Below are 27,412 nucleotides of genomic sequence, written 5' to 3' on the forward strand. Positions count from 1 at the left end.
TCGTGATCTAGCAGCCAAGGGAGACAAAGACCAGATCCATAAGTTGATAGCTGTCCTTGGGTCTGATTTTGCCCTTTCGCCAAACACAAGTCTCAAGAGAGGTGGGCTTATCGGTCTTGCTGCTACAGCCACTGGACTTGGAAAGGTACAAAAAAAGACTTTTTAATCACAGCATCTTCATTTGCATTGCCTTTTTGTTGATTAAAATAAATATGGTAGGATGCCACAGTCAATAATGAATTGTGGATCTTTATCAGACGGGTGTGATTGTGTTATGTACCATGCATATTGCTCTACCCTGTAGGAAGAGAAATGCACCAATAGAAACCATTTTGTGTCTGTCTTATTGGAGAGGGGGTAATATTGTCGCTCCATGATATGTAGGAAATAATCTACCTGCAAAATGATTGAGTATCTTGCCAACCGTATATTGAGGATACTTTTCATTATTGAGGACCATGTAGTGGTGAATAGTAATATTGAAGTTCATTCCCAACCATTGCTTAATATCATTTGTACGTCCACATTGCTTCTTGCAATGTTTTATCATTGAAAATTATGTTGCAATATTTTGTATTCACTGTATTGGCAGAAATCTTGTCTGTCTAAAGCTATGTGTTTTTTATTGAGATTTACTGTATGTATATTTGATCAATAAAGAATTTTATTTTATCCACTTGAATGTCACTCACATTACTAAATGCATTTCATGAATTAGGTCTACGGCTTTGCAATTTATCTTTTATACATTTATCATCAATTTTTGTACCTGAGTATGTTTATTTCACACAATGCACCAGGAGTCTTCAGGCTATGTATCAGAGCTGATCAGACCAGTCCTGCCTTGTTTCAAAGACCCTGATAGCAGGACCCGCTACCTAGCCTGTGAAGCACTCTATAACATAGCCAAGGTCACCAGGAATGCCATCCTCAAGCACTTCAATGATGTATTCAATGTCCTCTTTGTGGTGAGTTCTACCATTGATCAAAGGACACAATTTCAGTGGCTTTTAACTGTCATTGTTTTGTGAAAAGTTACCTTGATCTGAATCCCATTGAGCCGGTTTGGAGTCAAATTAAGAGATGAATCAATTATTATTGGAAACTCTCAACCTTCCTGGGGAAAACCTGATACCAACCTGAAACAGACGGCTCTTTCAAAGAGTTGTGATTGATCCAACCGATTTCATAGCTGGAAAGCCAGGAACCCCAACCTCTAAAATGCATATATTTTTATTCAAAGTGTTTTCGAACTGTAATACTGGGAAAAATTACAAGGAGGCTCAGGACGACTTAGCCCCCTACATGCTCAAAAGAGCCCTGGAAATTCCCCAATCATTGCAATGTTAAAGCTTATCCAAATTTAGGCAGTAGGTTGTAAAATGTAGCCCCCGAAAAACAAACAATTGATTGCTTGCCTGCCATAATGTATACTTCTGCAAGCATAAGTGTCTTGACAAATCAGTGTGAGCCTCCTGATTACAAAAGGGATGTTTTGTATTTTTCTTAATGAAGAATTGTGATATTGGTAGATTTCAGGAGTAGAGATTGACCGGGGGGGGGGGGGGGGGTCGTTTCATAAAGCTGTCCGTTCGTTAAGAGTGGCTTTAAGAACGACTGGTGATCCTTTCTTGTTGCAAATGATATTCACCATTGAATGTTGATTGGTGATTATTTAGCACGTAAGAAAGGATCATCAGTCGTTCGTAAAGTCGCTCTTGACTTACGAAAAGCTTTATGACACACCCACCTGGGGAGTGTTTCATCAACATTTTCATCCGACAAGTTGTCAGATCTGACATCTTTCTCTGATGTTGATTGGCTGAGAGGTACTGTTACTATGGTAACTGTCGGATAAAATGGGACTTGTTGGATAAAACGTCCGACAAGTCCTTTCATGAAACGCTCCCCTGATCAATCACAATTGTTTATAAGATGAGGCCCCTATTTTCAAGAAAGATACTTGATGATCAAACACTCATATTATGCGGATAGTTGTGTATGTGACTTAGGCCCATTATATTAATAATGCTCTTCATTTAAATGAGTATTAGTTTCATAATGTGTCCTTATCTTCTACAGCTTGCTGCAGATCCAGATATAAATGTCAAGAATGGTTCAGAGTTGTTGGATAGACTCTTGAAGGTAATTACTTGTTATCTCAGATTTATCATACCAACACAAAAGTATATTAGTTTCATTAAGAGACAGTGCTCTTTGTTTTGGTATTCTGTTGAACTTGTTTATATCGTGATCTTGAGTGTTTTTAGTTAATGTGTCTTTATAAATTCCAAATTTAATCTTTATATAACCTGGGGGCCGTTTCATAAAGCTGTTCGTAAGTTAAGAGCGACTTTAAGAACGACTGGTGAACCTTTCTTATGCGGTAAACCATCGCCAATGAATATACCATTTACCAAAAGAAAAGATCACCAGTCGTTAAAGTCGCTCTTAACTTACGAACAGCTTTATGAAACACCCACCTGATATTACTATTTGATGCTATTTAAATCATGTCTCAGATTATCTTAAATAGTTGCGTAATCTATCTCTTTTTTTTAGTGATCTATTTGAATAAGTTTTTCTTAACTAGTTAAAAGAGTAAATGTTATTTTATTTAATTCAATTCTTCAGATTTGTGTAGTTTCTGTTCAGGTAAATGCAGCAATTATAAGCCCACTTGATACTGATAATACCTGAACTTTTATTTCAATTTCACTTCTTACATATTTGCAATGCAACACAAGAGAAAGAAATGATAAGGCAAACCTTTATGTATTTAACTATTCACTCATTTACTTATTTGTAATTTGTTTATTTTTTTCTTAATTTCATTCAATTTTATTTGTTTAAATTCATTCATTTTTGTAAACTGAAAACGTCATTAAATTCTATGTATATTTTTTGTAGGACATTGTCACAGGTAGCCCAAATTTTGATCTGAATGCATTCATCAACTTATTACGAGAGAGGATCTACACACAGAATTCCTTTGTGGGCCAGTTTATTCTATCATGGGTATGTATAGTTTGTTCATATTTTCTACAAGATAAGTGTTTGATGATGTAAGAAAAGCATTGCCCTTAATTCTATACACATATTTTGGACTGCCCTGTGAAAAAAAAATCTTGGTTGATCCTTCTTGCCCAAGAAGATAATTGTTTACTATGTTTTCACTACATGTTTCATTCGATTACTGTTTTACACATAATTTATGCCTAATAGTTGTACCCAGATATTGTGGATTACCTTGTTGATTAAAAAGATTCTTTGTTGCTCTTCGCTCCAGGGGCCCGTAACACAAAGCTTAGCAATGATCATCAAACATTTTTCTAGGATTTATTGCATTAACTATAATATACAATCAATCGCAAAATTCAAGCGTACGATTAATCCCTAACCTTTGTGTTTCCTTACCGTATTTTCCCTTCATTTTATTTGACTTGATGTTGTTTTCTTAGCTGCAAACGTTTATTATTCTTTAATGAACAGAGGGATGGATGAATAGTTCAAGAAACTGAATATTTATTTGGGATGAAATGAAACGTCAGGGAGAGAGGGAATGTATTAACCTCATATCTTCAGGAATCTAGTAGTCCCTGCATAAAGAAATTATAGATATTTGAGATAATTCAGCATATCGACGATGGGTTCTTAGGACCTCGTATATGAACTGTAAAAAAAAATAGCTCAGAAAAAGCTGTAGTGTAGAAATATGGCAATGGCGGCAACCTCATGTGTGAAAACAGTCTCTTAATTCCTGTTAAAGATCCAGACCGGACCCGAAAATGAAATTGATAAATTATATACCAATCGAAAGCTTTTAAGCTACTAAATACACCAAGGTATGCTTTATGCATTTTCACCGCTTCCCAGCTGAGTATTTTGCTTAAGAATATTCCAATTATCGGGTTTCGAACCCCGCTTAGAAAATAGGCTTTATTGTGCCTTTCACCTGCCTCGAGACCGTGACGTCACGTTGTGTAAGAAGCGTCGTGATTCCATAGGTTTGTACACAGAAAAACTGGGTGATTTTTTGCTTTCCAGATAACGCATTTCATTCTCTTCACTTCTATCACAGAGGGATATCACATATATTTTTACCCACAAGCTTGAATTTATGAAATCTGCAGTTTTGAACTAGTTTTTGCCATATTTTATTTCCTGCTTATTTGGCGCAGATTTAAATTCTATCTGCATTTAGATTATGTACAACAACTTTTCCTGACATAGCAATTTAGGCCCAATAAGAGCCAAACAAAGAAATCACAAAAAAGGTAGTGAATAGTTGTAGGTTTACAACAATTTGAACAGTGAATAATTTTGAGTGCCATTTTCATCCGAAAACGAAAAAAAAAATGGATTCATAACATGGAAATGGAAGAAAATACCCAATGCTTTTGTACACAAACCTATGGAATCACAACCCTCCTGACACAACGTGACGTCATCATTTCCAGGCGACGTGGGGGTGCTCAATCGAAGCGTACTTTGGAGGAGCAGTTTCTTTGATTTTTATTTAATATTTTTAACTATTGGAAGGAGATATATGTAATATTTTTGGTATATTCGTATTGTATGAATCATTACCTTTATTTTAATATATGATTGTTTTTACACCGGTCAGGGTCTTTAAGAACACTTTCTGGATAAAAGAAGGATGCTGCTTCTTTCAAAACTGTAAAATCAGGCTTTTGCTCTGACTGCTTTCCTAAAATAAAAATGAATTTTTAGATACAAGGTTTTATCCCCTAGTGATGATAGTAAGCTAGTTAAAATGAACAGAATTATAATGGTCTTTGGAAGACTTAGAACCTGCAGAAAGAAAAGACAGGAAATATCTTGGAACCTAAATGAGTTTCGGTGTCTTTCTTTGAGCTTACTTGTATTTATGCAACATTTCCTGACAATGATTGTCTCATCTCCGATAATCATGTTTAGGTGACTACATTGGACTCTGTACCAGACATCAACATGCTGGTTTACTTACCTGAGATACTGGATGGCCTCTTTCATATTCTCAGTGATCAGAACAAGGAAGTCAGAAAAATGTAAACTATTTATTCCTCATTTCCTATTAATCATCTGGGAATTTTACATATAAGGGCTTTATTATTTTTATTTTCTTTGAAACTGAGTCTGTAACCAAGTCTGAAACCAAATTGTAATCAAATATTAGACGAGGGATTATCTGATTAGATTGGTAGAATGCATTTAAAACAGGGACTTTGAAGATATGTTTAGAAAAAACATACAGCTCATACTCTGGACTTGCATTTTATGTTGATTTAAGATTAAATTCAGTGAGTATGGAAAGCTATATGATTATGCCAACATTTTATTAGACTGGATGAAAAGCAAACAAAATTTCAGATTAATTCTGTAGACCCACTTAATACTATTTTTTTAGCATTTGTAATGTACATAATTCTATTGGAAATATTCTTATTTTACAATTAGTTCTTCTGTGATGTAGTTTGATATCATTGTTTTTCTTTAAATATCATTTTATTACTTAAATTAATTGAAAGGTGGATGTACTATTTGTTTCATTACTTCTTGTTCTGTCAGTTTCATATTACAAATGCAGACACGCCAACTGTTCCCTTTTTGTCTCGCCCACCAGAGGTGAAGGCGAGACTTAGAGATCCAAATGTCGTCCGTCGTCTGTCGTCCGTCACAAACCTTATGACACATAACTCCACAACCGTAAGTCACTTTTCAACCAAACTTGGATGGTAGATGGACTTGGGGGACCTGCATGTTATGCTGCAGTGGGAGGTCACATGGTAAGGTAAAAGGTCATTTTCAGGTCAAGGTTAAAGTTTACATGCAAGACTCTTATGACACCTAACTCCGCAACCGTAAGTCACTTTTAACCAAACTTGGATGGTAGATGGACTTGGGGGACTTGCATGTTATGCTGCAGTCGGAGGTCACATGGTAAGGTCAAAGGTCATTTTCAGGTCAACGTTAAAGTTTACATGCAAGACTCTCTTATGACACCTAACTCCGCAACCGTAAGTCACTTTTCAACCAAACTTGGATGGTAGATGGACTTGGGGGACCTGCATGTTATGCTGCATTCGGAGATCACATGGTAAGGTCAAAGGTCATTTTCAGGTCAACGTTAAAGTTTACATGCAAGACTCTCTTATGACACCTAACTCCGCAACCGTAAGTCACTTTTCAACCAAACTTGGATGGTAGATGGACTTGGTGGACCTGCATGTTACGCTGCAGTCGGAGGTCACATGGTAAGGTCAAAGGTAATTTTCAGGTCAACGTTATAGTTTACATGCAAGACTCTCTTATGACATCTAACTCTGCAACCATAAGTCACTTTTCAACCAAACTTGGATGGTAGATGTACTTAGGAGACCTGCATGTTATGCTGCAGTCGGAGGTCACATGGTAAGGTCAAAGGTCATTTTCAGGTCAACGTTAAAGTTTACATACAAGACTCTTATGACATAGAACTCTGCAACCGCAAGTCACTTTTCACCAAAACTTGGATTGTCGATGTAGTTATGAGACCTGCGTGTCATGCTGCAGTCGGAGGTCTCATGATAAGGTCAAAGGTCATTTTCAGGTCAACGTTAAAGTTTCCGTGCAAGACTCTCTTATGACCCATAACTCTGCAACCGTAAATCACTTTTCAACCAAACTTGGATGGTAGATGTACTTAGGGGACCTGCATGCTATTGTGTTGGGAGGTCACATGGTATGGTCAAAGTTCATTTTGTGGTCAACATTAAAGTTTACATGCAAGACTCAGTCTTATGACAAGTGTTATTCCATCCCAATCATTTCACAATGAAGTTTCGATACAATTCCGTTGCATGCCCTCGCAGGTCACAATATTTCTGGTTATTTTCATAAGTGGGCGAGACACAAAATTGCTTTTGCCTTGTTAGTGTATTTGTTCCTCTTTTTAGGCCAATACTTTTTTGGTATGATTTGTTACTTTTTAAAAAAAATTCCGATCATGGAGTATGTATTATACATAGCGCACGACACTAGCGCCGGTCCGATGGTCCCAGACCAGTAAAAATCACTTTCCGGCCAGTAACTTGTTGCATGAAAAGAACAAGTAAATTCTTGCCTACGAGCATGTGTTTAAAATGGTGAATTATCAAGTTTTCAAGTAGAGTCATTTCACAATTTTTTTTCACTGATCTCACTACAACAGGCTGGCAATTGTTATGTTTTAAAAAAAAAATTAAATACTCTTTTTTGTCAAAAGTCCTTTTTTTTCCTTCTAAGAATACTTTTTTTTGTAGAAGGTTGGCAGGTCTGCAAATGAGTGATAAAGAAAAGTTCCAGGGATTTCACATTCTGTTTCAAGATTTTTCATAAATTTTAGAATGAGTAATTTGTGTTATCACTGAATTCTAGGAATGACAGCACTAATTTGCTTGACATTGCAATTTCAAGTTACAGCTCTAATAGTTAACTTGATATTTTGTCTTTTTGTGGCAGCCAGTGAATGTTAATCTCTGCTGATATCGGGGTTTTGGTAGGACAGACAATTTTTTATAAGTGTTGATTTCCCATGTAACAATTTTATTTACACAGCAACTTGCTTTATCCTATTGCAATATAGATTCAAGTCTTAGTGGATTTATTGGAACTGACATTAATTGTATTAAAACCGTATGTCATTAATCTGTTTGAATAGGTGTGAGTTTTGTCTTGATGAGTTTCTGAAAGGAATCCGCAAGAATCCGAGCAGCGCTGACTTTCCAAACATGGTGAACATTCTAACCACTCACACGACATCCCAAGGTTAGTTCAGGGCTCCATAAACACAAAACATAGCAATCAATATTTTTTTAAATTGTACTGGTTGATTTCACAGATGACCAGGTGCAAGATATCTTAAAACATTGATAGAAAAATCAATCACTGAGCATTGTGTTTATGGTTCAGTTATGTATCAGTATTGTGACATTACCTGACATATTATTAAACGTTGAGTGACTTAAAGATTGCAAATTTGAATTGATGGTCTTAAAAAGCTTGTATATCAACATGAGGAGAGTTCTTATTTCAATGTTAGTACAATATTTATTGAAAAAGCAAGAATCAGCAAGGAATTTATCCACAGTGTGCTGCGCTCAACCCAGGTGAGGTAAATGGATACCAGCAGGAAGCAATTCCTCAAAAAGCTGTGTGCACCTGAATAGGTAGCCTAGCTTAGCCGGGTAATTATAATAGCAGGGCCCGCTGGGAGAACAGTTTTCGGAACTGAAATGGCTACCCTGGGTAAATATACTGTTATTATTATTATTATTAAAAACTAAGGAATTCCTGGAAGCATATGAAATATTTCATTTATTGGCATTTATGAATATTGATGGGTTTATATCATAAGACCACATCAAAATATTGCATGTAGTTTTGAATGTAGGCTGGTGCTTGTACATTGACTTCATTCAAAATGCTCAAGTGTCACATAGACATCCATGCTTAAGTGAGGTTAGTAATGTTGAGCATCACAGGGATATCTGATGGACATCAATGCTATATAAAAGCTCGCTATTACTAAAAGTATTAATAGTAGTTTTAGGCTTGAGATTCTTGCATAAGGGGCGCTTGTTCTTCCCCCTAATATTTTTCTTATGCCTCTATTGCAGTCTACCGCCATATATTTAAAATGCCTGTAGTTTCACTCACAACATGTCCCCGTCTTCAACCTTGTGTGCGTTGCTGGTCTTTGACAATGTCATTCCTGTATACAGGAGATATTTCATAGACATGTTAAAAATGAATGTCTTTTACCTGTACTGTTTACTTCAGTTTTTAATTCCTTTTACCATTATTTGTTGTTGCTTGCTTGCAGTTGAATTGATCCAGCTTACAGCAATGACTTGGATTAGAGAATTCTTGAATTTAGCGGGAAGATCATTGCTTCATTTTATGTCAGCATTAATGAGTGCCGCACTACCTTGTCTGGCGTATGAAGAACAACATCGGAAGAATATCCTTTGTATGAATGAAAGTGTATGATTTTGTTAGAACACTGGGATAGGGCATTTCATGAGAAAAGATTTCAAGTGGAATATTGCCAGTACCGGTAGGAAGTTAATCCTCAAAAAGCTGTGTGCACCTGAATAGGTAGCCTAGCTTAGCCGGGTAATAACAATAGCAGGGTCCGCTGGGAGAACAGTTTTCGGAACTGAAGTGGCTACCCTGGGTAAATGTACCGTTATTATTATTGCCAATTTTGGTTTTGGAATTTGTAAACATACTTATGTTCATTTGAAATGGTTTGATGTATTTTACATGAATGCTTCTTGTGCCTTGATTTAACATTGCAATGCTTTTAAAAAAGACATTTTTACCTGAAAGTTGGTCATTAACTATGTCTTTCAAATCATCCTTATTTGAAGTTTATTTACAAATTCGATATTTAAATAGCAACAAATTTCCCTTTTTTACTTTCAATCTCTGATTCTAGAATACGTCATTATGTCTTAATCCAGTTTAAATGATAAAGTAAAATACTTCGATTTCAGTCTCCCCAGAGTGATATCATAAATAAAATATTTTTCCTTGACCTTTGGTATTCACGTATCAAAGATGTTGCTACATCAGTCAATCAAAGTCTGATGAGACTGGTAACACAGAGTGATGACGAAGATACGAACCAACATGCAATAACAAGTACTCCTGAGAAATCTGATATGTAAGTAGCTATTTCAATTCACCCACTGTTCATCAAATATTTGAATATTACATGAATTTGCTCTTGGATTTATATTTGACCTGAAACCATTTGCTATCATTTACAAAATGGATTATACTTTCTATTTCAATTGTAAATTTTGCAAATTCATCTATAGGCCTACTTTCTGATGCAAGAAGCAGATAAACAATCATTTCCAAATTTGTAAATGATTGCAAGATTTTATGATTGATTTGTGACCCGACATTGACTTTCAAATCGGTGGATTCACAATACGGTGCGCCATCTATCGGTTGCAGCGGATAGGCCTAATGTCTAACTTTGAGTTCGACATCGTGCGCAGGCAGCGCACAGTGCTAGTGCTTCAAACATGAAATCCATATGCCAAGAATTCACCAAAAGCGGTCTAACTTGCGCAAAGAAATATGCGGGCATATTTCTCTCCTACTCACTGGACCCAGGTAAACGGCATATCCGGTCAAGCTGCGTCGGCCAGCGCTGAGTAATTGCATGCATACATTCACTAAAGCACTAGCACGCGCAACAGATGTTGACTTTTTCCCATGATGCATTGCAAATTTCTGCAACTGATAGATGGCACTCCGTATTGTGAATCCATCAAATTGATTGCAAGTGTCTTTAAATGCCCCCCTCAGTGTCCGATTTTCTACAATGGCAATGTGTTTGGTCTCCCTTGCACAAGAAATGACTGTTATTGAAACTGTCTAGAATGGTCACCAATAGGTTGGCGTGCTACAGCCGATTCCTTTGAATATCATGTGACCTGCATTCATCCAATCAGCTGTCAAGGATCTATGTATATGTTGTATAAACTCATTCATATTTTGTTGTATGATATATTGCGTGTAGAACCAGTATTACTCTTCCAGTGAAGCTCCAGCTTGCCCCGATAGTCCAGGTCCTGACGCGGTACTTAGGTCACAAGTCAATGCAGACTAGGATAGCTGTATTACAGTGGATCTATCATCTACACATCAAGACACCAAAGAAGGTCAGCTTTCAATTTACTTTAACCATTTTTTTTTTGCAATTAAAAAAAAAAAAGATGAAATGCTTCATAATGAAATTAGTTGATATACATAAACATGTATAAACAGGCAGAAGTCTTTAAGTAAAATTTGTCATTTGGTATTTCATTCATGCACACTACATTTTTATTATTAAATTTCTATCCTTTTACTTTGGAGAAAAAGCAGTTGGCTCCTTCCTACAAATAATTTGACATTCTACCCGAATATTCAATTCAAAATTATCGTGAAGTGACTTAACAATGATGAATGTTTTAATGCACTTGCAAACTTTTTATTAATTAAAGTGAGAGGTGAACAATTTTCTTGCTCCATTTGGGTTTTTTTTTGTTACTGCTTGGTTCACCATTCCATGACATGGATTACAGCACTTCATCATACAAATCTGTGAAAACTAGACTAATGCCTTGTAGCTCTAAACTTTTAAGTGATTGATCATGAAGTTGATTTAAATGATTGATTGCACTTTGATATTGATCAATGCAATCAACCGCAATCAGTTGACTTTACAATCAATTGATACAGTTTGTATAATGGGAACTAGTAAAATTGTAGAAAGGGGCCAGAAAAAGTTTATTCCAGTCATCATAGTCATAGTTGATGGATTGATTTGAATTGACAAAAAGATCTTCAGGATTCTTGGAAAAGCCTTTCCCTATCAATGCTTATCGTATTCCAAGACACCACACCTACAGCACACCTGCCATACATGAATATTATAATAATAATAATAAGATAAATTTTTATAGCGCAGCCACTATATAAATATACTTTACTGTGCTTTGGTTACTCCTACTCCTTATACTAACTAAACATGATGATCTACTTAAAAGCTCCCTTGATCAGATGTATCTTCAATAATGCTTTGAAAGAGGGAACAGATTGGGTCATTCTAACGCTAAGGGGAAGTTGGTTCCATAATTTCGGAGCTGCGTAGCTAAATGCACAGTCTCCAAGAGTAGTCTTGGTTTTAGAGTAGGGTATATCCAAAAGGAATTTATCCTTCGCATTTCACAGGTTGTGTGAGGTTGATGGCATTTTCACGGAAAGCAATTCTGAAAGATAACTAGGGGCTTGGCCATACAATTATCCTAGTAATTTCCGAGTAATTCATATTTTCCTTTTGAACAGATATTCTATCATGTTGAGCAACTCTTCCCAGTTCTCCTGAAGACTCTATCAGATCCATCCGATGAGGTTGGTAAAATGGAATTGAAAATGTCATTGAAATTTCTAATTTGATTTGTAGTGTAAAAAAGAATATTTGTCCTATTAAAGAAAAAAACACCCATGGAGTTCTGGTGTCATTTTATCATTGGAAAACTAAAAACCAAAGAATATTCTTCAAAATTTTGTAAGGTGTAAGGTAGTCACTGAATATATATTTTCATCGGTTTTACATGTGCTTCATAGGGCACCATGGTTTAAATATTTTGCTACTCAAACTTTTTACTAACTTCTTGATTCAATGTTGAGTATAAATGTTGATAGAACAAATGGTTTTCATGTCAGAGAGAATTGAATTCCTGCAAAAGCTGAATTTAGTCTGATGAAAAATGTGCCTTTGAGAATCTCAAAATTAAAAACTATTTGTTCTCATTTGATTACAACCAGCACCATATTCCAAACCAAATTTTCATTTAGAATTTCAATTTTCAGCAAATCTTTTGAGACTTTTTTTTCTCTTTTTTGTATACAGTGCTGATTATTTTTGCTCATAAAAGTAATGAATTTCAATTATTTTCTGTAAAATAATTATCATTGCGATAAATTCTGTTATTCGTTTCTGTAGGTTGTTCTCCGTGACCTTGAGGTACTTGCGGAGATAGTCTCTTCATCGGCTGGTCCGGAGTTTATTGCCGACCAGCAAGCAGCCAATCAGATCGCTCAGTCAGCATCCAACACATCGTTCAAGGCAGTATCAGGTACCAACAAGTACTTCAAAGACTTCATGGTGAAGCTCCTCAACCTCTTCTCCATTGACCCGCAACTTCTTGAGGATAGAGGCTCTTTTATTATCAGGTAAGTACATACTTTTTTAGAGTGGTCATATTTGGGGGGGGGGGGGGTTAGATTTTATTTGGAGTGGTACTAGACCAAGTGGTGAATAAGATACACTTCAATAATTGAGGTTCAGTAGTGGAAGAGTTGGTGCCTTAGATATTTAAAGATAAATACCAGTTGTGGTACCGATCTCAAAATGAGTTTGTACACAATCCAATGAAATTAGAACCAAAGTGTTTGTATGTATAAATAAAAAATATGTGCCAAATAGCTGTGGAAGAAAATGCGTAATTGCTGAGAAATAAGCAAAATAAGCACAGAATTGCATGAAAATGTCGGGTATTTTTTGAAGCAATATTAATACACTATCGCACATATGCTTTTCTGTGTTAGTGATCATCAGAATTATAGATTTTGAACTAAGATTTCATGATTTTACAAGGATAAGTTTACATTAATGTACCAGATCCAGATGTATGATAATATTAACCTTGATTTAAAAGACGTTCTCATGAAATAATTGTTTGTTGCAACTACTGTCTTTTACCTTTAACTATTTCGTTGGTAGGATTTAAAATGGCTCATGTTGTGTATCAAAGTTTGATTAATAGATTTCAAATGTAAGTAACTTGTATTTGAGCATAATTGGTTCTTAAATGTTTGAAAATTCATATCTAGAACTAATAAGATTCTGATCATGTGACAATGTACACAAAGCACTCTGCTCATCTGTGTTGGGGAGCTGTGGCCATGAAAGACTATAGTGTTGCGATGATAGTGACAGTTTGTGTTTGACCATTTGTATTATTTCACTAGAAAGTTGCCTGAAAACATGATGAGTGGAATTGAAGACGATCTATGGCAATAGATTTTTTTCAGAAAACTGTGAAAATGGGATACTATTTCTAATAATTGTATGCTTATGCTCATTTTGTTTTGCTATGACTAAATCATACCTTAGACTAGTAAATAATCTTTATACTAGTTTGGCATGGAATCAATGACTTATGGAATGGTTGATGGTATTGCTTGAGTTCTTTCTTACCATGGCAGGCAGCTGTGTCTGTTATTGAATGCTGAACACATCTACCAAGCCCTGTCTAAGATTCTTCTGGATTCGCCCGACATGAAGTTTGCTACTACGATGGTCCAGACCCTGAACACCATCCTGCTGACCTCCACCGAGCTGTTTGAACTCCGCAGTAAACTCAAGGATCTTAAAACAGAGGTGATATTCACGCACTCTCGTCTCTCTCTTTGTCATTTGTATCATGGGCATTGTCCTATCATGAAGGCAACTTTCAGTTCTGGGGGCTGTTACACAAATGTTGACAATTGAATGTATAGTTGTTTTGTACACTCGGTTGTACATGATAGTTATTGTAATCAAGCGTAAAGAATCAATCCTATGATCCTAAAGAAGAATAATCCTGTGATTAAGCACTAAACTTTGTGTTACAGGCCCAGGTTTTTTTTTTTCATAATTAATAATTGCTTTGTTTCAAAGAAATTGTGCTTGACTAGTGTGAAATTTTTAGTTAATGATTTGATAAGAATTTCACTTTCCTGAATAGAGTGAGACATATTTGTTATTTATCATGAAGTTTGGCCTAAACATTCCAGTTTGTTCCTGTTATACATTTTCGGGGCCTTTCAAGTGCATTCCCAGAGGGGAATTCCAGTCTAAAGGCCCGGTCACATATAGGCGACGCACGAGAGGCGCATGGCCCACGTGTTGAATTTTGGCAGTTTTGGTCAATGCGTTGTTACTCGCTAGATCTGCGCAATTGTTCGTTAAGCGTTCGACGAGCGCGTTTTACCAACGTTATGTATTCGACGCTCTCCGCTTGTGCGTCGTGATATTTTGAGCATGCTCAAAAATATGCGCAGAGCTCGACGCATGACTCTATTCGCCATGAAGTCGCCATACATTCGCAAAGCGCGCTAGACCAACGCTAGACATACGCTGAGCCTACGTTGAGTATCCGTCGCAAGTTCGGCGGCTGATTTCGAACGAACAACTGGCGCACACATAACGTGCATTCCAACGAACACGCAACGAATATGAACGAGCTGAACGAGTGCTGAACGAGTGCTGAACATGTCTCTAACGCACACAACGTTTATCTTGCGTGTTCCTAACATATACCTGACGTGTGCCTAGCGTGTAGTCATAGGGCATATAAGTGTATCCGGCACCAACTCCTCATCACTTCTCCTCCAGCCCTCGAAAGAAGCACCTCGGAAGATGGATGATCCTGACACTCAATTGAAATATAAAATTGCAGTTCTCCAACATCAGCATAACCTTATGGCACTGACTATTCACCAACTACAAGTCTCCAGAGGGAGAAAGGAAAAAAGTCAACGAAGATACTGGGTCCGACGCTGGATCGGAAGGAGAAGACAGTTTGGCTTGTATGATCAACTTCTTGTAGAGCTCCGCAACGAAGACCAGGCAGCCTTCAAAAATTTCATGCGAATGCCACCAGAGATGTTCGACGAACTGCTAACAAGAGTGGGCCCGAGTATCACCAAACAGAATACAACCTACAGAGATGCCCTCAATCCTGGCCTGAAGCTTGCTCTCACCCTTCGACATCTTGCGTCTGGGACCAAGTATCGCTCAATGTCCTATGGATGGAGAATCCCTCACAATACCATATCCCTGCTCATCCCAGAAGTGTGCCAGGCCATCATCGAAGAGTACAAGGGCGAGATGATGAAGTGCCCCACAACTCCCAATGAGTGGCGTGCCATATCTGACCAGTTCATGGAGAAGTGGAACTTCCCCCATACCTGTGGTGCACTCGATGGAAAGCATGTCAGCTGCAAATGTCCTCCAAACAGTGGTTCTCTTTACTATAACTACAAAGGATTCTACTCCGTTGTCCTCATGGCGCTCGTAGATGCTGATTATCGCTTCATCTGGGTAGACATTGGTGGTATGGGATCGGCATCGGACGCTCAGATCTACAATGCTTCTGAGCTGAGAGAATGTGTTGAAGATGGCAGTTTAGGCCTTCCGGATCCAGATCCTCTTCCCAACGACAACCAGGATGTACCATACTTTTTCGTCGGCGACGATGCATTCGCTCTACGCCCTAACATGATGAAGCCGTACAGTCTTAGAGGTATGACGCAGTCGGAGCGCATCTTCAATTATCGGCTTTCCCGAGCCAGAAGGGTTGTCGAAAATGCATTCGGCATTCTTTCCAACAGGTTTCAAGTTCTCCTGACCACAATGCAGCAGCAGCCAGCTACCGTCAAGCTCATTGTCACGGCATGCATCATCCTCCACAACTTGATGAGGACAAGATACCCAGGTATGCAGAACCAGCAGCTTGACCGTGCCGAGAACCTTGGTCATGACTACGTCCCAGGAGCATGGAGATCATGCCTTAACATGCAAGACACCATCTCTGTCGCTGGCAGCAATACCTCCAGCAGGGAAGGAAAAAGGCAGAGGAATCTTATCAAGCACTGGGTCAACTCCGAAGCCGGTGCCGTTCCATGGCAGGACAAAATGATATAGACATTTATGTGAACAGTTCGGACAGCTTTGATTATACAGAGATGTGATTGGATGATGGTTGATTAATGCTTTGTACTATTTCATTTCATTCTTTATAAACTGTTTATTTGACAAGCATGCACTTGCAAACATACATAATTATACAAACGCACACACACACACTCTCGCTAACAGCGCAAATACATTTGATTACAAATCCACACACACTTTTCTCCTACATGTGTCTATTCTTAGTTTTTTTCATATTTCCCCTCTCTTTACCTTTTGGCTCTTCTTTGTAAAGAAACCTGCCGGAAACTTTTTTTTCCTTCAAAACTTAACTTTTGTTTTCCCTGCCTGATAAATTGACACTGATTTGAATATAAAATATTTTCAAACTATTTTTCTTTGGTAGTGTAAGTAACAAAATATATTTTCTTAATAACATAGTATTATTTCTACAAATGTATACATTGTTTTATAGGGTTTTGTTTACTGGATATCACCTGAGTCTTTTTTACCAAATGTGTTCTAATGTACTTCTGCTCCCATTTTCCTGATATCCCTTTCAATTCCTATTCTTTATCTTTTTTCATAATTCATGTCCTCTCTTTAATTATGTAATTATATTTTGTAATTATCATAAATTAGAGCTATTTCAAGAACTAAATGTATTCGCGTTTTTATATTTCCATTTCATTGATTATTATGTCGACTTGTATATTGTGTAGATCCAACTTGCATGTTGCAGAAGTATAAGTTTAATAAACACATTTTCATGTAGTTTGACAAGAAACAGGGCTGTATTGTATTTATTAATTGCACCAATTGTTTTTATTAAAGGCCTTGCAAAGTTAAATTAGTTATACCCCAATCCACTTTTAGTGGGAGGAAGGAAGGGGGAGGGGTACAAAACAGAAATGGAATAAACTAAAATCATTATAAGTGTTTTCTTTCTTAGCATTTCTATAACATTAAAATCTTTGTCTTAATCTTTTGCATTAAATTTTTATTTTATTAACTTGGCAAGTCCCCTTCATGCTTGACCCATTAAACTCAATATTTAGTTTACCATAGTTACTATATCAGTTTTCATTGTTTATTGGTATGATTTGAAGCTATTCCGGTAATAGCAAATCAATAGTTAAAACAATATAAACGAACAAAAATGAACAAAAAATTGGTACAAGCACTTAAACTTTAATTGAGGTACTTGTTTAAGAGGGATAGTTTCCATAATCTACTGCACATTAAACAAGACGTGTTATAATTAGAAGGACAAAATCGATTAATTACGGTGAAATAAACATTTTACTATGTTCAATAACCAACGCTTTCTCTTTTGACATTTTTGTAATATTAAAATCGAATACAAAGCACATTGTTTAACAGTTGAAATGAGAGGTTGATAACAATCATTTACCAAGACATTCATTACCACTTGTTATCAATCCACACTGTCAACGTGAGAAATTGGCAAACACAAAGGATATTATTTCAATTAAACATATGAAATAACCAATTTTCTATTTGAAATACTTGTAAAAAATTTATTTTTTAACTTTAAAAACGGATGAATACAAAACACATTAATTGTACGTTAAAACGATTCAATATCTAACTTTTTCTCTATCAACAATCCCTTTTTAACAATGAAATGAAATACTACAAAACGTTTTGTGTAAAAGCAATTATTTATCACCACTTTTTTAAAACTTGTTTTCAATCTTTTATACAACTACACTGTCTATATGAGAAATAGGCAAACACGAAATGCTTTGTTTCACATAAATATAAAATATCCAACTTCCTAATTGTACAACTTATAACACTTTTTTCCATTTACAAAACTCATGAACATTAAACACGGATGAAGAAAGTAACATTATTTTCACATTCAAAATATTAAATAACCAACATGACTATTGTCAACTTCTTAACAATTAATAGATGCGTAAAACTCGCCACCGCGTCCTCATTATTTAAAAGCTCAACAATGAAATATGTCTTAAAATCCAAAACTGTCCTTGTCCATCTTTCTATAGCGTCCCTCCCAATCTTGATCAAGACTGATTCTCACCGGCACCAGACATAGTAGGAGTATTTGAATCCCTGGGTGTCATCTGGCCCGAGGTCGAAGATGCCATCTGACCTGAGGTTGAAGATGTCTCCAATAATGAAGATAAGCCTGAGATGTTAGCCATATCTCCTAGGTCCCGCTCACAGGTTGTGGGGAGCACTTGGTGGGCACTGCGGATGATATCGGACACGCTCTGCTGCTGCTTGGGGTGGTGGTATTGATGCTGCTGCTGATATCGATGTTGATGATTGGGGTGCTGGTGTTGCTGATGCTGCTGCTGCGGGTATTGATGTGGCTGCAGTTGGGTGTTAGGCAGATGGTGGGAGAGCTGCGTTGGACCCTGAGGAGGCGGCGGGATCTGGTTGGTCATGCTGGATCTGTACCTCTCCACGTATCCGCAGTCCTGGGATTGCCATATCGATGCAGTTGGTGGTTTAGTGCTCTTCCACAGGTCTGGGGCCGGCTGCCACTGCTCCGCCGGCTTGGGAGAGGACGAGAAGGGGGGTGCAGAGCTGGGTTGGAAGGAGCTGGAACGTGATGGTGTGACTAGTGGAGGCTCTTCCTCGTCGCTATCTTCCATAGCCTCTTCTAGGATCCTGCTGATTGCCGTGCGAGCCTTTTTGAATTTTCGTTCCGACAAGTTCAACAGTGTCCCCTTCACGTAGTTCCCAAAGACTTCTGCAGGTGTCTGTGGTCGCATTGCCTGCTGCAACTGGATCATCTGCTGGCCAGACTCCTGCAGCCGCTCCTGTAATGTGGCCAGGACTGTGTCTTCCAACTTCGTGCTCTTTCTCTTTCTACCAGCATTATGGGAAGATTTTGGAGCCTGTTCCTCCTCTTCGGTCACCTCCATGCCGTCCAGGGCGCACTCAGTTTCAGCAGCCGAGAGATCTCCACTGTTTGCATTAATTGTATCCTTCACCTGTAAGCACAAAACAAAAATATACCATGATTTACAAACAATATTTTTTAAACATTCCTAAGGCTAAATTGACTACAAAGTTTGGTATAAAAACATTCGACCTATAGATACAATTACATTTTTTGAACGATGGTAACATCACAAGTTAAATAACATTAAACAATATAAAAAGTTCAAAAATATGTACTTACACTGCTAAGTGGCTCTGGTCTGTGGTACACGATCTTTTGAAGAAATTGGAACTTCTTCAATGTCCAGAGCTCCCTCTCTGTAAATACCCGTTGCCCGGACCCAGACTTAGGTATCTTTTCTAGTCGCGTGAAGTTGTCCCTCATGCCCCTGAACCAACCTTGCAGATGAGATACCTCCTTGGACATGGTTTCCGCCTGCTTCTGCCACGCAGCGTTCTTCAGATCTGTCCTCCTGTAGTTCATAACTTTCTTGTTCCAAAGCATCTCGTGTTCCTCCAGGAAGGCGACCATCAATTCCTCCTCCTCATCAGACAGCTTGTTGGCCCTTTTTTCTCTCTTTTTGCCTTTTTGGGGGAGGATCTCTGCGACTGACGACACATGCGATGCCAGTGATACATGGCTGTCTACGGACCCAGTATGCGAATGAGTTGGGGAGCGTTGAGGGGACGAGGAAGGAAAGGATTGAGCATCCACCACGTCACCATGCTCAAGGGCAACATCAGGGTCCAGACTTGGCTGGCGATGGTCCAGGTTGGGAGTAAGCTCATGATCCAGGCTGGTCTCCCGATGATCCGGGTTGGGAATAAGCTCATGGTCTTGGCTTGGCTGCTGAGTGTCCGGATTGGGGTTGGGAAGCTCCTTGTTGCCTCTGCGGCCTCCACGACCTCTTCCTTTACGACGACCACCAGTCATTGTCTTTGTTGCCAAGATGCAAAGATGAAAATTTGGGTTGTAGGTCTAAACTTAACACTACACGAGGTTCTTTTTAGTTTTGCAGCCACAGTCACGTGACTGGAAGTTTTTCGGTCGCGGGCTGCGCGTTGAACGCGCAGTGCATGCGCTAGCCATTCGTTCAACACGTTCGCAATACGTGATGCATTCGTTGGGAGGTTTTGTATATGCGCTCTGTGTACGGTCAGTATGCGCCAAGTATACGTGCAGCGCGTTAGCAATATGTTATGTATTCGATGCAAGTTCGCTAGCCTTTCACAAATTCTGACAAGAGTTGAGCGCACAACGACGCACTGGTCCTATTTTCCAATTTTCAATGCGCGGGTCGTGCGTCAGGCTATATGTGACCGGGCCTTAAGGAAAGGTGAAGCCAATCATTATTAGTTTTTTTTTTTCTCATGTTATTTAAAGAATATTAAAGTATAAAATGGTCTACTACAAAGAGGACTGCTCTGCAAAGTACTCATATGCTCTATTCCCCCCCCCCCCTGCTAAACTTTTGTGGCTTGAACATTTGTGTGTAGTTCAATGATTGCATTTCTGTGTTCAGTGTGACTTACAGCAAAATATACAGTTAAGTCTGAAAAATTGGCTAAGTGGAAGCAGCTATTCAGATCAGGAATTGCAAAGCATGCACTATTTACTTCTGCATGTAAGTCAAATTTCGCCCCAAATCAAACAAACATCTGTGATTCCAAGAGATTGGTTTAAGGCAAAAGTCTGATAGTATGCACAAGTTTTTTAAGTTCTTATGATTAATATTTCAAAATCAATTTAATACAAATTTTCCACAATTCAGTGCTACAAGTGGAACTTATGATTATCTTTAATGTTGGTTTTTATACTTGCTTGATGTTTTTCCAGAAGCTCAAAATTTTCTATCAAGGTAACATTTCCTGAAACAAAACTTGATATTTCCATCTGAAAGCTGTTACCATTTCATTGGTGTACTTCAATATTAGGAAGCTATCATTGCTAGCCTTGGAAAAGCACCCACTATGAGCATAGAATATATGCATTTAATACAATTTAACGTTGTTCTTTTCACTGTCTTTGCTTTCTTTTAGGCTAGTTGCAGTTTATTCTGCTGTCTTTACAAGTCTTGGTGCCATAGTCCCGTTGCTACTGTCTCACTGTGTCTTCTCACTCAAAACTACAAACATTCCTGTGATCTTATATACCAATTGTATCCTTATGATAATCAATATTTTAATCATCAATAGTTATGTCTCGGATTGTTTTTCTGATATCATGTTATGCTTATAGCTTTTCTCTTAGCAACACATTTTGAGTGGGTAACCTTCACAAAATATGGCTGTATGGCTGACAATGTTCTAATAGATTATTACATTTCCCTCCCTAATAAGAGATAAGGAAGTAATGGATGTGTTATTGGGGTTTTCCCCCTTGTATACCAGACTATACACACTTTTTTTATAGGACGATACCATGAAACATGTTTGTCTTACCCCTTATAACTAGGATCTTTTTAAATGATTTTTGCGTGTTTTGGTTTATATGATAGGATGCAATTCCCTCATATTATCATGGCTTGAGCAGTCCTTTATTAAAGGGGGAGTGAACTGTGTGTGGTCTCTCATTGACTGTGTGTTATAAATACTTAGTCTTAAAATATACTTTTTCAGATATCTACTAATACTATACAGAGAGTAAATTGACCTATAATTGTGCTTGTATAGAGAAACTAAAATGTTTTGAGAGGAAAAGTAATTGTTTTGCTACTTGGTAACATAATTATTGCGGTATAAATGTATTGAGTAGTTAATTAGCATGTAATCATTCAAGTGGGTCTATATTGCTAGACTACACCAGCATTATGGGTCAGGAAATGTGCCCAGGATGAGTAGTTGAGGACTGGAGATGGCGCTATTAGTTTGTTTCTGCTTTAAAGTGAAATAAGAATGGAGAAAAATGGGGGATGGTTGTACAAAATGGTTGATTATTTCAACCCTAGAAATATTAACCCTATTTACATTAAATTTCTTTGCCCATTTCCATGATGTTATCCATGTATTGTATCATAAACAGCTAATGAAACTTGAGGCTTGGGTGACATAGGGTTATTCTGTTATGTTTATATTCCTGAATTATTTTCTGCTACAGTGGAGACTTGGAAGTCACTGTAGATTTTCTCACAGAGATTGACAAGTTAGTCCAGCTTATTGAGTCACCTATATTCACTTGTAAGTATAGTTTTCTAAGTAGGTATATTCATATATACCTTTTCATTTTTGTATATCAGAATAAATGCAATCAATCAATCAGTATATATACAGTGGTGCTCAAAAGTTAGTGAACAGAAAATGAAAATATTTAAAAGTGTTCAAGTTCTGTCGTGTTTTAGATATTTAATTGTGAAATCAGGTGATAAAATATTACGTTCAATAAAGTTTGTTTCTCTGGGCTAACCGAACATTGTAGTGTTGTTGTCTACATTCAACACTTAGCATGAAAGAGTTAATTTTGTGAAGGAGTTCATTAACTTTTGAGCACAACTGTATTTCAGTCACGAAAATATGGATTATGACTCCCTCTTCTTCTATTGACTTGTACATTGTTTCTCAGATACCAGTGTATAATATATTTACTAGTAGGTAATACTGCATATTCCCTGACAAGATTATCTGAGCAGTTTTATGTTTTTTTAAGGTATTCCCCAGATGTTGATAAACTGTCTGAATATTATAGCTTACTAATGTCTTATGATGTAATGGATAAAACCTCATGTAAAAAAATAATTCATTAGCAAACAGGTCCCATCTAGCCAAATGACCTTTGATCTCTGACCTTTCACAGATCTTCGGCTTCAGCTATTAGATGCAGAGCACAACCCCTTTCTTCTGAAGAGCCTGTATGGTTTGCTGATGCTGCTACCACAGAGTACCGCCTTCAACACCCTTCATCATAGGCTCACTTGTGTACCTAATCTTCAGTACTTGTCGGGTACAGGGGGAACATCCAAGAAACTATTCCTACCGGGGAATAAGGCTACTGTTGACTCAAGGTTAGCAGAGCTTTTTTTTGTAAGAAAGGAAAAGATATATATGATAGTAAAGTTGCAATTTACCAACGCTAAGAATTCTTAAATTCTGTTAAAAGTTTCATAAAAAATGAAAATTAAAATTCTGATTTACACTTGCATTAAATACCTGTATGGAAGTCAGTGTTCAACTAAAAAATAACCGAGTTAATCAATAAACCAAAATGATTTTTTGATGTAAATCAAACTCTGAGAAGTTTAATATATTTTCTGTGAAAGTTGATTTTTTTTTCATATCCCTGTAGTTTTTAAAAAGATCATATTAATTTTACTTTGTTTTCTGCCATGTAAATCAAATTAAGTCACACATATTTAATCAATCTAAGTAGATTTCAACTGAGAGACAACGATTTTCATAATTGAAAATACCTTGCCATGACATTGAGATGTTGTTTCTTATTCCTTTTTTTGTCTCCATCCTTCAGTAAGGGCGACTCATCTTACAAGAAGAATATCAACTGGAGTCAGATGCTGGAGCACTTTCATCAGATCCAGCAGGACCACAGTAAAGCTAAGAGATCCAGACATCTACCCATGGAGACCCTGTCATCTGGACGATCCTGAGATCATGATCTTAGGGATGCCGGCTGTCATGCGTTCAGCTGGATTTGCCTTCCTGCATGCAGGAGAGGATATGGCAATTTGGGGATGCATTCTGTCATTGCCAAGGTTTTGAGACATCCTCCATGGCTTTGGTTAGAAGTTGTTGTGAGTTTTATTTGTTTTTCGTCAGCAGCCGTTGCTGATGAGCCATTGCCAAAGATGACAGCTTAGTTATGCTAGTCATTGTAGATCCTCAACTCTGAAGGATAGGAAATGACAACTGTGCGGATGCCGAAGACTATTGCCAGTGAACTTGAAGTGACACATTCTCCATGGTCTCTTGTCAAAAGCTTCTATGGTTCATTTCCTGATAATCTATTGTCAATTAGCCAGTGCCAAAGACAACAAGATCTCTGTACGATTCATCGTGAATAATTAAGTAGATTATTGTGAATGAATGAATGAACATAGTATGAACATACCTACGGCAGGATTGTGTTGGTGCTTGCTAGGATCACCAAATTCTTTATGTAAAAGAAAGCCTGGTTTTCCATGAAATATCTACCCTATGAAATGAACTGTAAATGATGTTAAATTCACTGAGGTGCGATCATCAATTTACAAGGTAATCCTGGAAGCAAGAGGAAACCTAGGCCAGGGTCACTCCCGCCCTACAGGGAGTCAAGATTGACTGGTCAATCACATCTGTGGAATGCCAGCAATGCCAACGTTTGTTCAAATTGTTTTCTAAATATGATGTATACTGGTACATGCATTATTACATTGATAAATCAGTGTGTCCATCTTTGTTTATAAAGGGAAATTGCATACATTTCTTATCTGAAGAATTCTGACATTGATGGATTTCCATAGTTCAGGGTACCGTAACTCAAAGGTTGCGATTGATCACTTATTTGAAAGAACAATTCTGATTGGTTCCTGGTCAGTCTACTGAGCAAAATGCACATGCAACGATGATCTTGATAGGCCATTTCATGTAGCGATTAACCGCTTACCTTTGTGTTACGGCGCCCAGATGTCTTTGTAAGATGGGGGGCCTATATAGGCTCCATTGATAAATCTTGTGACTAAATGGTCTTATTGAGATGGAGGATTGATATGTTTTTATGGAATTAAATTTCAAATTGAAGCTGCTGAATTTACGTCTTTCCTTACGTTTCTTTCTTTCTGGACTCCAATCACTCCACTATCCTATCTTTTTAAGAAGCTCTTACTCACTCACTCTCCGTCTCTTTTTCCATCTCTCTCCTATTTTGAATATTTATATCTTTTGTTTTGAATGAAAATATACTTGGGTGTTTAACCACTGTATTAGTGGGAGCTTCTTGAAATGATCTGTTTTCTAGTCATCGTGATATTGTAATGCTCTCTAATTATCATGTCATTAGCAGGACATACAAAAGGTTGGAACATTTTATGGAAGTGTCCTAATCTAGATGGCAATTTGGCATTTCTCTCTGAAATGGATTACAAAGTTTGAAAATATGAAGAAAGAATTAGTATTGTTTACTGACTCAGAATGTAAGCCGTCAAATGTTCAATGAATGGAGCTGCTCGTATCTCAGCAAACAAACTGAAATATTTAGAGGTTTTCTTTAAGACAGTCAACCAACATTTATGATGAAAGATGATATGGCTCATAGATTGTCATGTTATTGTCCTATATTGGTGATGTTTAATTAAGAATAAGATTTTATGAAATGGATGTGCTTTAGCTAGTTATTTCAAGCCATTTTATGGCAAAAGGGATAATGTTGGGGAAAAAACAGAATCTAAAAAACTCACCTTTGTTATAGTTTATGCTTTGTAACATTTTTAATGTGCTCTTCCCAGCGTGATTTTCGCAACCATATTATTGAATACATATCATAGCATTGTCATTGTTTGCTATTTATAACCAAGAATATTGACTTGTATTCAAGTTTGGTCAAGATTTGAGCGAAAATTTATATTGCTTACTATATAAGTAAACATATTATTGACTTTCAGACATTCTCTAACATTCCCAGGATGTGATGTTTTATTTCTCATGAAATGAATATTCAGTATGTTAAAGTAATATAGAATTTGTATGTGCAATTTACAGATAAACTCTGTGTGTATGTCACATGAACAAGTGACATTGACATTTGAATGTAATGGTAATATGATATTTTTGTATGTTTAAAAGCAACCAAATGGTTAAAAAACTTAATGCATTGCCAATATCACTGCTTAGAACCCCCCCCCCCCCCCCCGAGACATATTTTTCTACTTTTCCAACTGTAAACTATAAATCATGCAAGAATACAAACGTAACCAAAGTATTTCAGTTTAACCCCTATTTAAGGGGGGGGGGTCAAATTGACCCCCCTCGACAAATTTCATCACTACGCCATCGCGCAATTTAAAAACATACACTTATTCGCATAATTAATTAATAAAAAAATAAAAAATTTAGAAAATTTTACGATACAGTCTTGTAGTTTACATCAGGCTCTATGTGCGTGCGAATTTTCGCGGCGATCGCATAATGAGCGACCGAGATCTGATACCTCCCCCTATATCCTGGTCTGGAATAGCCAGTTAAATTAGGGTATGAAGTACAGTCAATATTGGAGAGGTACTGGAGCAGAGATACAGCATCATCAGAATATTCCTGAATTTACCAACTTTCTTAAAGCTTTGATTCTCAGAAATCTATGCATTTAAAAAAATTTTGAATTCAAAACACCAAGCGGTCAAAACTCTGATTTTAAAGTATCAAGCCGTTTGTTTTGATTTTTTCTTCACTGCAGTCAATACTCGTTTTTACTGTTAGCACGTAGATAAATTGTGAACAAGAACAGTACCTAGATTTTGCTTGAGGAAGGATATTGTGACCTCACTAAAGAGTTTCACCTTCACAACAAAACAATCGAGGGATATTTGCATAAATGTTTTAATGTTAGTGTGTATGTACTTTGCATGATCACCACTGCATGTGATGGAGAAAGATGGAACAAAAAGAATGAAGTGGCAATGACTTTGTATTTCGCACATACTCTTAATAATTCAATGCGTTATGACCCCATCAGCTGAAGTAAGTGACAACGGGAAATGCAAAAGTTCCATCACTTCCAGTGACATTAAAGGGAAAATTACTCTTTTTTTCCACAAATTACTTTCGACCAATCCTATAGCAAGATTCTTAGTATGGGGAAGATAAATACTTAAAATCATATCATCTGCCATAGTGTTTTGACAGAGGCAGTGAATGAAGTCATCCTTCTGCCCCCTCATAGTTTCATCTTGTAATTTCCATATCATGTTACTGTTTTCATTATTGTGCATTTTGTAATTTCATATTTTACTGATTTTTTAAATCCAGAAACCAAACAGTAACATAAATGTATGCAACAATTGCTCTATGATTAGCTTTACTGTTATGAACTTGCTCTGTGTCTTTGTAGAAATCATCGTAAATTTGTAAAAACATTTTTTTTATACATTTCTTTTGCAATTCTAATTTTGTTGATACAGAGTATTTATATATGAAATATATATCAATTATGATTAAATCAGTGATTGTACCTTGTCTCATTTTATCAGAAAAAAAAATTATTGCGACTGCATCAAATAAGAA

At 37.1% G+C, this 27,412-nt stretch overlaps 1 protein-coding gene across 1 annotated transcript; it reads left to right on the plus strand.

Annotated features, from left to right (window-relative positions):
• Window positions 1-27,403, plus strand: LOC129277547 (protein VAC14 homolog). Its single transcript, XM_064115220.1, has 16 exons — window positions 1-145; window positions 801-968; window positions 2,083-2,145; window positions 2,911-3,018; window positions 4,942-5,051; window positions 7,682-7,788; window positions 8,846-8,983; window positions 9,577-9,691; window positions 10,562-10,703; window positions 11,872-11,937; window positions 12,533-12,762; window positions 13,798-13,972; window positions 21,251-21,369; window positions 22,308-22,387; window positions 23,001-23,208; window positions 23,670-27,403. Exons 5-16 carry the CDS (start codon window positions 4,975-4,977, stop codon window positions 23,806-23,808), a joined length of 1,596 nt encoding a protein of 531 aa, XP_063971290.1. The 5' UTR covers window positions 1-145; window positions 801-968; window positions 2,083-2,145; window positions 2,911-3,018; window positions 4,942-4,974; the 3' UTR covers window positions 23,809-27,403.
• The last annotated feature ends 9 nt before the right edge of the window (window positions 27,404-27,412 follow it).

Source organism: Lytechinus pictus, unplaced genomic scaffold (genome assembly GCF_037042905.1).
Source record: "Lytechinus pictus isolate F3 Inbred unplaced genomic scaffold, Lp3.0 scaffold_25, whole genome shotgun sequence".
NCBI lineage: Eukaryota > Metazoa > Echinodermata > Echinoidea > Temnopleuroida > Toxopneustidae > Lytechinus > Lytechinus pictus.

Coding starts and splice junctions, on each gene's coding strand:
- LOC129277547 (XM_064115220.1), top strand. CDS start 4,975: ATGCTGGTTTACTTACCTGAGATACTGGATGGCCTCTTTCATATTCTC. Junction 7,789..8,845: donor CACTCACACGACATCCCAAG/GTTAGTTCAGGG, acceptor GCTTGCTTGCAG/TTGAATTGATCCAGCTTACA. Junction 23,209..23,669: donor AAGGCTACTGTTGACTCAAG/GTTAGCAGAGCT, acceptor TCCATCCTTCAG/TAAGGGCGACTCATCTTACA.